Raw genomic sequence first — 13,452 nt, forward strand, 5'->3', positions numbered from 1 at the left:
CTGATTACCATAGAAGAACATCCTAACTGGGCATACACTATGTTAAGTTTACTAATTTCTATTCTCTTTACATCTGGGATGCCTTTATTAAGGAATGGTATAAGAACTTAATTATAAGCAAAACAGTGCCTTTAAGAATAGAGATTCTTTACATAAAAATAAAATGCACACATCTCCAGAAAGGATTTAAACATTCAAATTCATTAAGAAATGCATTTCCTCTAAGATATACTCTAAGACTTGAGGGTGAAACAAGTTCAACAGCTTCAAAAATCTGTACAAAAAATACAGGAGTCCTTCTGTCAGCTCAATCACTGTTGTCACATCTGAAGGGAGAGTAAGTTACTGAGCGTCCTCTAAAGGTCCAGGTTTAATCACTGTCATTACCCTGTTAAGTCATCATCATTATGATTATCTGCATTATGAAGATAGAGGAACTGAGGACGGGGTAAATTAACGTGCTCACAGTTGTCCTACACCACGGCAGAGCTGGGACTGGACACAGGCTTATTAACACCAAAATCTAAGCTCAGTGGACCTTTCTGTAACTCCAAAGCCTACTTCATCCTCAGTCTCTGTGTTTATGCCTATTGCTTTGCTTTAATGATTATCACAGGTATTTTCAGTACAAAATCAGGTAAAGATTAAGAGAATATAATGTGTGTAAATACAAGATGCTTAGATAGATTTCACTGCAAAAAGCTAAGAAGGTATTTTTAAACTCAGGTGACCAATCAAGCAACCCAAATCAGAAACAGAAGGAGTACTGTGGTAATATACTGGGAAAGACAGTCAGTCACGTTGGCTTAGGGGAACAAGTGGTAACACAACACCCACACGTGTACTGAGTCTTAATAATCAACAAAACTCACAAGTTAATAGACTTTTACGGTGAAGACAAGTGAGATACTCATTATAACCTTCTCATTTCACCAATGAGAAACGGAGATTTAAAGAGCTTGCACAGTGTCTCCAAAAGCACCAGTTTGTTAATGACACGCAGAAAGGGAAACTCATGGCTCTACTCCGAGCACAGTATTCTTTTCATTAAAGCCCATTACAAAATTGCGACATAGTTTAAAACAAAAGTATTTTAAGCCAAAAACTCTTATGTCAAGAAAAATGAAATTTATAGAAAAAAAAATTTGCCACACATTATAAGGACCAATATTCTAAATATGAAAAAATAATCTCAGAATATAGGAAAACAAAGACTACTAGTTCGTCTGCTCAATGTTACGCGGCAGCCTGGATTTGAGGGGAGCTTGGGGGGAGAGAGGATACACGGATATGTACGGCTGAGCCCCTTCTGCTGTGTACCTGACACTATCATAACATTGCTAATTGGCTATACCCCGATACAAAACAAAAAACTGACAAACAAAATTACTAGTTAAAAACAATTTAATTGGCAATAGATACACAGGCAATTTGAAGAAACATAAGATGATGATTAAAAATATAAAGAGATATGAATTGAATTTCTTAAATGCAAATTAAAATAAGCAGATTATTTTGCACAACAGATTAAGATTTTAAAAGCTGAGAACACCCAGTGTTGATGAAGGCTGAGAAAATAAGCCCTCTCATTCACTGTACATAGAAATATGAACCAATATAACCTTGTAAGAAAGATATTTGGCAAAATCTATTAAGACTGACAAGACAATTTTACTTTACTTCTTTCTTTCCAATTTGAATTGCTTTTATTTCTTTTTCTTGTCTGATTTTGAAATTACCGATTCAATTTCCTTGCTGATAATTAGTCCTTTTCTTGTAAGAAATTAATCCTACAGAAAAACAAACATGTGCAAAGATATATGTCCTGCAGCATTATTTTTAATAGCAAATAAAAAATTAAAAAGAATGTCCATTCACAGGTGGTATTATATACCACAATCAGGGAAGCTCAGCCCGCACTGACTATAAGATCTACCATCATTTCATGTCTAAGAAACACTGTCCATTAAACTGTGACAGGCCATGGATTTCTAGGATACACCCCCTTTCATAAATGTCAAATACGCAAAAACATACATCTTTAAATCGTTGCAGTGCATCTTACAATAAGATATTATAAAAACAAGCAAAAAGAAAGCGTTAAAAACGTGTACACTGATGCAGAAAGAGGCACAACACACATCACTAAGTGAAAAAAGCAAGCTACCGGAACAGTGCCTCAGCTACGACCCACCTTCCTCCAGCCGACAGTCACGGACACACTGGCCAACGTAAGTTTAAAACAGATCTAGAAGGCCATACACTCAACACCATCATCATATCTAAAGATGGTGAGGTGAGCTGGGGAAGAATGATCATTTTGAAAAACATCTCCAGTTTTCAGAGATGTAAAGCACCCTCTGGTTCCATAATAGGTAAGCTTTTTTTCTGTAAACATCCCCTCCACGGAGGCTGACTGCTGTGACTGTCTAGTGAAGGATCACAGGTGGTGGGGACTCTAAGAGAAAGACTAACTTTCTTTCCTTTTTAAGTAGAAAAATGATATGTTGTGTGTGGAAGTCCCAGAAGATCTCACAGTCACAAAAATAAAGAGCTCTCAGAACCACTGTGTTATTAACAGAAAACTTACAACCACCACCCTAACCACCACTTTACCCACTGAGGTAGAAATGAACATCACCCTTGGCTAATTAAAGACAAGGCAAAAAATATAACTGGTGATTCTAAAATGGGACAAAAAATGATCAGAAGGCAACCCCAAACAGTCAACATATCTAAAACTAGCTACGCCTTTTTAAAATGATCACCACTATCTGTCAGTAAGGAACAAAATCTACTGACAAGTTGATTTTACTTGCTTAGAGCCACAAAAACTGGGAGAAGAAAGAAAGAAAAAAAAAATCAAACCAGCTATATACGCCCTTTCACCAAATCCACGTGACTCGGAGAGTCTGAGCAAAACGTCTGCAACAAGACTGAGCTACCTGGGCCCTCGTACCTGCACCTGGACCAACACCCAGCCGCCCCCACCAGACACTCTTCTCGAAAGCCTCTCCTTTCCACTCACGCACGGGATCACCCCCTGTCCATTCAAGGGCAGGATCACGGCTACTTTCCCTCTGGATATACAACATCCCCTGTTTTTCTTGCTACTGTATCATTCTCAACAGCAAGCAGACACCCTGCTAACCCTGACAATAAGCCCGCCGGTCAATCCTCAGCCCGTGTGACGCGATACATCACAGCGGCATCTGACACGCTGGCTTCTCCTTCCTTCCGGACAGATCTTCTTCAGTTGGCTCTGAAGGGCACCCAATTCTTAGTCCTCCTCCTGCCCTACTCACTGGTCACTGCTTCTTAAAGTTCTGTTTCAGGCATACAATAAATGATACCGATCAAAAGTTTATTAATAGATTTAAATATCTGAAGAGATCAGTGAATATAAACTATCAGTCCTAAATGATAAGAAAGCGCTGTATCAGAGTTTATTAGTCCCCACTCCCTTTAGGGCTATATATGATGCCTGTTACAACTGACAGAGGCTTAGATTTGGGATGCAAGGCGTCCGGAATGGAACCACTCCTTATGTCTCCAGAGGCTGAGTCACCAGCATCTCCTGCCTGAGTTTCTGCAGCAGCCCCTCACAGTTGGCTTGTTTCTGTCTTTACTCCCCCAGCTGCCGTCTCTCTGTCATCCGGTGTATCACAACAGCTAACCTCTGCACTGTCAGCGTCCTTCATTCAGAGTCAATGCCCAGGTGCTCACAACGGCCCCCGCCCTCGGGTCTGACTCCGCCCCACCCTGGGGTCTGACTCCGCCCGCCTCAGTCTCTCTACCTCCCTGCACGCTCTTCAAACACGCCCCATGCGCTCCTGCCTGAGTGCCCGCCCCCTAACTACTCCCTCTGCCTGGAACGTTCTCGTTCTCCATATCCTCGCTTCCTCCAAAGATTCTGCTCAGCAATTACCTTGAACAACGGTGAGCAAACTGTGCCACCTGGGTTCTGTCTTTGGTCCTCTCAGGCACTACTGTTTTCTCCCTTTAAAAAGTATTTAAATTTTTAAAAATATTTTTAATGCATTATTTATTAAGGTCCTCAACTTGAATACTCCGAAAGGACAGAGACCTCCATCTGTTTTGTTGAATAAAAGCAAGCAGAGAACTCGCCACACAGTGGCATCAACAGACGCTGAATTAGTAAATGACTGTCACACAGCCACTTACTAAAAAGCCCAACAATAAAAGAGAAACATATTTCAAACGAATCCACAGTGATACTAAAAAGTGTCTTCTAAACAAACATGTCCGATTTGGTTCTCAGCCACAGCTAAGTTCCCCTGGGCAGCGGGGCCCAGTGCAACTCGGCTTACTTTCTGCCGGTCCGCACCGATGGCAGCTCATGAAAGGCGCTCTGGTGCACGTGCGGCACGGCTTATAAACTTATTATCAGTAAGACTGCATTTTAAACGTGAGTAGTACTAGTTTCTATATACTTCTTTTAATTAAAAATACAAAACTACTTTTACAAGAAAGTCTGTCTTACCGGTAAGTCGGTGAAAGCGATACCTAAAAGGAAAGGAAAATGGCGTTAGAAGTCGTTTTTCAGGCAGAGTATGGTGACAAGCTGAATTTCTCACCAAAAAGAAGGGAAAATACAGCAAAGGAAGGAAAAAATTAAAAAGCTAAATATAAAATAACAAGACTAATTTTTCTCTCAATAACACTTATGCAGGTCTGAGTGAATGCCATCCTGTGTCAAGCTCGTGACCCTTGTTAGGGACACGCCAATTTTATTTCTGGGGTACGGTAGTTGCCTCCAGGATTTCTGAAATGGTTTCAGATAAATATTCAAAGCTATGTGAGGAAAAAGAAAACTGGTTGCAAAATAATTACATTTAATTTCTGACTGACACCTAAGCTGCTTTATCTGGCCTTGTTATTTAAATCTTCCTTACCTAGATTTAGCTTTTAAATAATTTTAAGGGAAAAGGAAAGATTTTCTGTTACAAAAAGGGGTGAATAGAAAATATAGTAGCTTTGTTTACTTTAAAAAATTCTCATAAAAATACAAAGTTTTGATCACTCTAGAAAACAAAATTAATTCCTCTTTCAAAGGACAAAGATACATACAGTTGAAAATTTCTCTTAAATGCCCTCTGACAGTAATTTCAACAGTTATGTACCAAATACATTTGAACAATGGCAACATCACTGGAATAAATCTACTGACATCCCAAAGTGATGATGTAATCACCCTTTAAATATTCAAATAAATTACTTAGCTGAAAATAAGATAATAAACAAACCAGATATTTCTATAGGACCTCAGTCATATGTTTAAAAAGACTGAGCTCTATAATAATGGGAGGGGGTGGTACTGCTGACTTGGCTAATCGCAGTTCTTCAGTTTAAACACACATTAAGACAAAGTCAAACCATGCCAGCATCCCGCCCTCTATGGTGATGATCACCACCTAAAATAATGAGGGCCCTCCTGTTGAAACATCATCTTTAAGGTCTCTTCCCGGTTGAGAGTCTGTAGCTCTACCGTTGTGCTGTGCCTTCAGAAAATACATCTGACTCTATTCATTAAAGTAATAAAGTTAAAAGGCAAACTGACTATAAATCTCTACTATATATGCCTTGAAATAAATGTAAAAATAGTGCTTTGTAATTAAAATACTGTTTTTATGACTTTTAAAAACCAGTAAACTCATATGTTAACTTGTCAAAAGTGAAAACGTTCAGATTACCTTTAGTTTCATTAATAAACAGAAAGTAAAGTGATTGTGGGCCAAACAAATGTGAGAATTTATCCTAAAAATTTCAGAAAACTAAAAAGAACAAAGAAAACAGCAAGAATAAATAAAACATGACCATATATAATTTTACCACCTTTCATAAAACAGCAGCCTAATCACTTTCCTTCAAAAATGTCTATCGATAAAGACTGTCTAAATTTATATCGTTTAAGCAAAAATTTACTTTTGTCAGTAATTACTGAGATCCTTCCTCACTTTACCAAAATCTCTAATGAAGTATCCAACTTAATTCTATAGAATAACACTTTTGAACACTGTCAAATATATTAAACACAACCTATACATATTCAGACCACAAAAATGGCACTTTAACAAGCTGAACAATTATTTAAGTTTTACACAGAAAACAATTTTTTCCCAATTTCCTAATCTGATTATCAAGAGACTTTTAGAAAAGTAACTGTCTACTGAAGAATTATAACAAAATTTAAAAATTCAAATGAATTAACTTGCATACTGAAATGTTTCTCCTTTAATTATTTCCTCAAAACCCCCTTCATTTCTCTTTATACAGTAAGTAAATATACATTTTGAAAACCTCCATGAGACAGAAACTAAGCATGTACCAAGCTTTGGGGCACAAATTATCCATTTTGCGAAATACAAGGGAAAAGTAGCTGAGTAATATTTTATCTTCTAGATGCTAGAATCTGGTCCAGAGAGAAACACATTACTCTGTAAGGGGTCAGCTCTCTGGGCTTGTTTCAACTACTTAATTCTGCTACAGTAGCAGGACAGCAGCCACATACAGAAAGCAAATGAACCAGGGGTGGGGGTGGTGGTGACTGGGTTTCAGTGACACTTTACTTAGAAAGCAGACACGAGACTGATCTGGCCCGTGGGCCATCATAGCTTGCTGACCTCTGCTCCAGAGGAATAATTCTTGCTCACTGCATCCCCAGCACCTGGGCCAGAGTCTGGCAAACGACAATGAACACCACTTACTGAGCACTCACTAAGTGTATGGCAATCACTTAGCTTCACGTGCATCACTTCAGTCCACCCCAGCAACCTCAACAGGCACATGTTACAGCGATCTGGTTTTATGATCTGAGGCACACAGATCTGTAAGTAACTCGCCTAAGGTCACAAGCCCAAGCCAGGAGAAAAACCCAGACAACTGAACTCCCATACTGACCACTGCTATCCTGACCCTCCATGTGCTTGACAAACACATATTAGGTTTATGAATGAATAATGCCAACTGTTTCAAACTGACAATTTTAGAACATGCTTCCATCAAGTACCCTTGTTCTTAAACAGCATCCCATGTGCTGCAGTTCATGGGGTCACAAAGAGTCGGACACAACTTAGGGACTGAACAACAACAACATATTTTAAAAACAACTTCCTTACGCAAGAGAAAAATCTCAATGTAAATGCTTGTGAAAATCTAATAGGAAAAAAAATAATATCACATCACCTATGATCTTCTCAAGTCCCAAAATAAAATTTCTCTGAAATAAAGTTTTTGCAAACTATAAAAAAATTCATTTTGGTTTTAAAAATGTCATCTTTGCAGTACTGAACCAAAGGTCCTACCTGAAGGCAGACTTCTGGTTTAAGATCTTAAATACCTTAAGCAGCCAAGCCAATGAAGACTATCCCAGTTAACTGCTTTGACAAGTCAGACAGAGCCTGAAGAGCAACAACAAACTAGAAGGGCTGTGTCCTTCTGGAAACCAGTCTGCCAATAACAATCAGATCACAAATACACACACCATACATGGCATCCTTTATCAACAGTCTTGTACTGAAAAGAATGTTAAGAGTCTCTGTGGACTTGTGAGAGCTTTTAAGTTAGCCAGCACAGAACTTCAGAATCAACAGTAATAATCAGAAGGAAAAGTTTTAAGCCAAATGTAACTAACTATGACTAAGACAGTAACATTATATAAGGAGTATGTCGAGACACTAAAAAACCCAAATAACTATTACCAACATAGCCCAAAATTTAGAATTCTCTACTATTAAATTACAGAATAGTTTTTGCACTATATTAAAGAATATTTATTATATGTCTAAGCATACTATCTGTAGTTTAATTTTTAAATACTGTTTATAAGCAAACTGAATCTTCTGCCTTTGGGGATTAGTTGATGCCTTCTTTCACTTTATCTCATCAGAAATAACCTGCTATAAATCAAGAATGTTCTAAACAGTTAAAAATATGAAACTTTTTTTTAAAGCATCAACCTTGCTATCCTTTATACTTACTTTAATACAAAACAAAGACAAAAAAAATCTAAGAAAAGGGAGCATAAAAGTATTAAATCTGAAGTAGTACAGATATTCAACCAAAACCCCTAATTTCCTGTTAGTCTTACAGCGGAGTGATTTTCTCATGTTTTCACTAATCTATCTATTTGCCAGCTGTCTTTTAGAAGTTTTGTTATCATTTGCTCATTTTAGTTCTGCTCCCTTTTGCAGAACTAGCTTATAGTTACAATCTTTGTTAATTTTTTGTTAGCAGGCCTGATTTTTCAGTATGTCAATGCCCTTCATTTCGCTGGGAGCATAAGCTTTTCCATGCTCTGTCATTACCCTCATATTATACTAAAAACTGACGGCTTTTTTCTCGGCACCCGGTATCTAGAAAACTGGATCATACTGTGAAGGGCTTTATTCAAAGCAGAGCAGAAAGCATGCAGCATTTCCACTGTTAGAATAAATATCTGAGCATGCAGTTATTTCTAGTTAGTCCCACAGGTGTGATATCATGTGGCCTTCAACGTAAAAAATTAAGATTTTTAATTGAATATGTGCCCATTACATAATACTTCAGATTTAAATTTTCACCATTTTCTCAGCTTCTACCTAGAAAGAACAAAGAAATAATCTCCAGAGGCATCTACTCATAAAGGAGAATTACATAATAACCATTACTACCATGCTGTAAGTACATAAGCACCCCATCTGGTTACTTTAGTACCTAAACTGTGTCCATTCTTGGTGTAGAAGCAGGTGTTGTTGATAAGGTTGACACAACAGCCAATGACGTCACCAGTTGTAAAAGTTGGTCCATAAGGTTGTCCCGTTCCAGAAGAACAAAATGAATGTCCATCATCACCATGGTAACCATACGAATGTTTATCCCAGCCTAAAAGAGAAAGTTTCAGTATATTTACAGTGAAAAGTAAGGTTGCCCCATACTAGAACTATTCAGCAAATTTATAACAACACAAGCAAGAACAGTACAATCTCTGTAAATTTCCCCTTTCCAAAGGTAAAATTTCCAACAGTACATTTAAATTCTCAACAATCACAGTACATAAATTCTGTATTAAAACACTGCTTACAACATTAACAAAAGTAAATCTGCCACACAGAACGCTAAACTATGTCTCAGAGAGGACTCTTAACAGAAAAAGCAAACAAACAGCAAGACGCAGTCTCATGCATATTTCCTTTGCTAACAGACCGAAGGAATTTTGCTTTGATTTGGTTTAAACACACACAGAGTTTAAAATAACACACAAGATTTTTCTCTCAATTTTCAAGCAGTTTCCTCTAAAGTTAATTTTTAACATTAGTAAGCAGAACATCAGAAAATATAATCGAAGAATCACTTGGTACAATTAATGGTTTTAGGAAAACAGTCTACCACTGTGTTTCACACCTTCCTTCCTTTGCTTTTTTTCTCCTTCGTTTACTTTTAACATCAGCCTAGATACCCAGAGTATTAAACAACTGAAAATGGGGAATTCCTAGAAGTCAGGAATGTGTTGGGTAGGAGACAGAACCAACCAATTAAAACATCTAAAGTAGCTGATATCATTATGTACTAGAAGTTCAAAATACCAACACACAAAACAAAAACAAGCAAAACAAAACGAGGCATGGCATATTTTGCAAAATAGCATAAAATTTATTAAAACCATTTAGCTTCAACTCTGAACTCATACAGCGATTAAAAATATAGAAGATTGATGTACTTAATATCTCGAGTTATTACTTGCCATTTTAGCCAGAGTTAGCCATAAGACCGCACTGTAATTCAATTACAAGTGTACCTGGTAGTCTGTTCATGTTCACGCCTTGAGCAGAAAGACCGATTCCCATGTAACTGTTTAAAAAAAAGGAAGAAAGAAAAGCTGATTATAGTTATATATATGTATAAATTACCAAACACTCCCAAACATTATCAGAATTAAGCCCAAGATGAACTGCACAGGGTAGCTACAAAAAAATTCTTAGAATTCATGAAAAAGCAAAAAGGGCAGTATTAAGCAACAACAAAACCCAGACTGACAGTACATTCCTATAGCATCATTCATAAACATACCCAAAGAATTACTTATGTATTCTTACAATTATAAAAATCTTTCCAACTTATCTACACATACATATTTGGAATTAAGAATTCTAACAAAAAGTACAGCGGGGCATGTGGCTTTTAAAAGGACACAGTAAAAATCTAGTTCCTCCCCTCCCTCAACAAAGACATGGAGACAAATTTGAAAAAGTATCCAATTCAGATAAGAGCATCTGCAATACCTAAATATCCTAAAAAGTATGTGCTACAGGGTAACTATGTATTGGTTTTCCGAAAGTATTCAGGCAAACTGACGATATGGACTTAAACATGAAAGCCTTAATTATTAATGTATAAAACACGAGAACAAAATTATCTCTACAAAAGAAATACTAGAGCAAAAGGTAATCATTAAGGTATGCAATTCATTTAAAAAACTTTAAAAAGCAAACTGAGTCCATTAGTTAACAATTAGTTAAATTGCTAATTGTGCAAGATTTAAAATGGTATTTGATGAATTCAGCTACCACTCCTAATAAAAATTCAAATAAAAATAAAAGGGAAGTACCTAAATAAGACACACTTTTTGCCAAATCTAAGGGAGGCCTGGCGTGCTGCGATTCATGGGGTCACAAAGAGTCGGACACGACTGAGCGACTGAACTGAACTGAACTGAACGCAACAAGCAAGGTATTCAACAGTGAAACACTTAAGTCATTTCCAATAAAATCAGGCATAGAGATGCCTACAACTTTTAAACATTGTCTTAGAGGTTTTAGTTTAATAAGAGAACTAGATAAGTATAAATATTACAAGATATAAAATTATATTAATTGTAGTTGCTCTGATTATATACCTCGGAAACTATGGAATATAAGTTTTTAGAATTAACTAGGTATTTTGGGAAAATTTAAGATCCCCCTGTAGAAGGTAATAGACACCCACTCCAGTATTCTTGCCTGGAGAATTTCATGGATAGAGGAGCTTGACAGGCTACAGTCCATGAGGTCGCAAAGAGCTGACACAACTGAGCAACTAATACACTTTTGGAAAATGACTGAATGTAAGAGAAATATTTTAATTTCTTTCCTAGTAATAATCAGCTAGAGAAAGGAAGGAGAATCTATAGATACCCATCATAATAACCACAGACACTATAAAACAGGGGTATCATTAAGGATGGAGGCTTCCCAGGTGATGCTGGTGGTAAAGAACCTGCCTGCCAAAGCAGGAGACTTAAGAGACACGGGATCGATCCCTGGGTCGGGAATATTCCCTGGAGAAGGAAATGGCAACCCACTCTAGAATTCTTGCCTGGAGAATCCAATGGACAAAGGAGCCTGGCGGGCTACATCCATAAGGTTGCAAAGAGTCGGACACAACTGAAGGGACTTAGCATGCACGTATGAATAAAGAGCTCAAGTAAAGCTCAAAAGTGCTATCTTAAAAGTGATAATAAACGAGTATTTGAGTATCTGGATAACGTAACAGCGTAAGAATAGCAATCTTTCTAAAATCAATATATATGTGTACTGAGGTTCAAGATAAGACTCCAAATGAGTCTATCTTTTTAAAACTAGACAAGGTGATTTTAAAGTTCTTATGTAAAAATAGAAAATTGTGATCAAGACAAAGTTAAATAAAAGATAACTTAGTGTCTGTCCTACTAGATATTACCATTCACAGATAATGGAATTCACAAGTGCAGTATGACCAACAAGAGTTGTGTGTCCAGGCACACAACAATGACAAAACAAGAAGAAACGTGTTGGATGTCTAGTCGAGACTCGATAAGTTGGTGTTCTGATTCAGCCCCTCTGTTGAAAATACAGCATATAATGTAATTATTTATGTTTAAAGAAAGTAGTGAGTTACAAGAGAGCCTCCAAGAAGCAGCACAAAGTAAGCAGGGACAGCTCTGGGCCTGCGGACACCCATGAACGGGGAGGAGTTCCTCCTGAGGCACCGAGGCTAACAGGGCTCCACAGTGGATCATCAGCCCTGCTCACTGCTTAGAGCCCACAGGGAAGAGGCTCCCCTCCTGAAGGGAAGAAAACACAGATACCACCCGCGGCCTTGGCTAAAGCTCATCTGACACTGTGGCCTAGTTAAGGGGGAGGGAGAAGGAGCAGCTAAGAGCTGGACAAAGTTACTGACTCCATCTGTGACTCACCCTGCAACACTCACCCTGAATAAAGAACCTGGAAACCCTAATGCAGACCAGGCTTTCGACTGAGGGCCCAGGAGTTAGAAAGCAACTATAAACTGTAATAAAGAGAAAAGTATAGAACTAGATAAACAAAGTGAAGAAAAATGTTTACCTTCCTAATTAAAATAATGCCACAAAAACAAAATTCTAAAATACACCAAAAATGTACCATGTTTGACTGTGTCCGAATCTTTGAGACCCCATGATCTGTAGCCCGCCAGGCTCCTCTGTCCATGGGAATTCTCCAGGCAAGCATACTGGAGTGGGTTGCCATGCCCTCCTCCAGGGTATCTTTCCAACCCAGGAATTGAACGCCGGTCTCCCACAAAGCAGGCAGATTCTTTTTTTAGAAAATTTATTTAATTGGAGGCTAATTACTTTACAATACTGTAGTGATTTTTGCCATACATTCACATCAATCAGCCATGGGTTCCCCATCCTGAACCCCCCTCCCACCTCCCTCCCCATCTCATCCCTCAGAGTCATCCCAGTGCACCGGCCCTGAATACCCTGTTCCATGCATCAAACCTGGACTGGCGATCTGTTTCATATATGCTAATATACATGTTTCAATGCTATTCTCGCAAATCATCCCACCCTCTCCTTCTCCCACAGAGTCCAAAAGTCTGTTCTTTACATCTGTGTCTCTTTTGCTGTCCTGCATATAGGGTCATCATTACCATCTTTCTAATATATGTGTTAATATACCGTATTGGTGTTTCTCTTTCTGGCTTACTTCACTCTGTATAATAGGCTCCAGTTTCATCCACCTCATTAGAACTGATTCAAATGTATTCTTTTTAATGGCTGAGTAATACTCCATTGTGTATATGTACCACTGCTTTCTTATCCATTCGTCTGCCGATGGACATCTAGGTTGGTTGCTTCCGTGTCCTGGCTATTATAAACAGTGCTGTGATGAACACTGGGGTACACGTGTCTCTTTCAATTCTGGTTTCCTCAGTGTATATGCCCAGCAGTGGGATTGCTGGGTCGTATGGCAGTTCTATTTCCAGTTTTTTAAGGTGTCTCCACACTGTTCTCCATAGTGGCTGTACTAGTTTTCATTCCCAGCAACAGTGTAAGAGGGTTCCCTTTTCTCCCGCACCTTCTCCAGCATTTACTGTTTGTAGACTTTTTGATAGTAACCATTCTGACTGGCATGAGATGGTACCTCATTGTGGTTTTGATTTGCATTTCTCTGA

The 13,452-nt window shown here is 38.1% G+C and overlaps 1 protein-coding gene across 1 annotated transcript in view; it reads right to left on the reverse strand.

Annotated features, from left to right (window-relative positions):
* RANBP9 (RAN binding protein 9) overlaps positions 1 to 13,452 on the reverse strand; it is a 72,931-nt gene that overhangs the window by 23,198 nt on the left and 36,281 nt on the right. The window contains 3 exon segments of the mRNA XM_070361008.1: positions 4,505 to 4,527; positions 8,716 to 8,883; positions 9,797 to 9,849. Of these exon segments, the coding sequence (XP_070217109.1) occupies positions 4,505 to 4,527; positions 8,716 to 8,883; positions 9,797 to 9,849 (244 nt within the window).

This window comes from Bos mutus, chromosome 23, assembly GCF_027580195.1.
Source record: "Bos mutus isolate GX-2022 chromosome 23, NWIPB_WYAK_1.1, whole genome shotgun sequence".
In the NCBI taxonomy this organism is placed as follows: Eukaryota; Metazoa; Chordata; class Mammalia; order Artiodactyla; family Bovidae; genus Bos; species Bos mutus.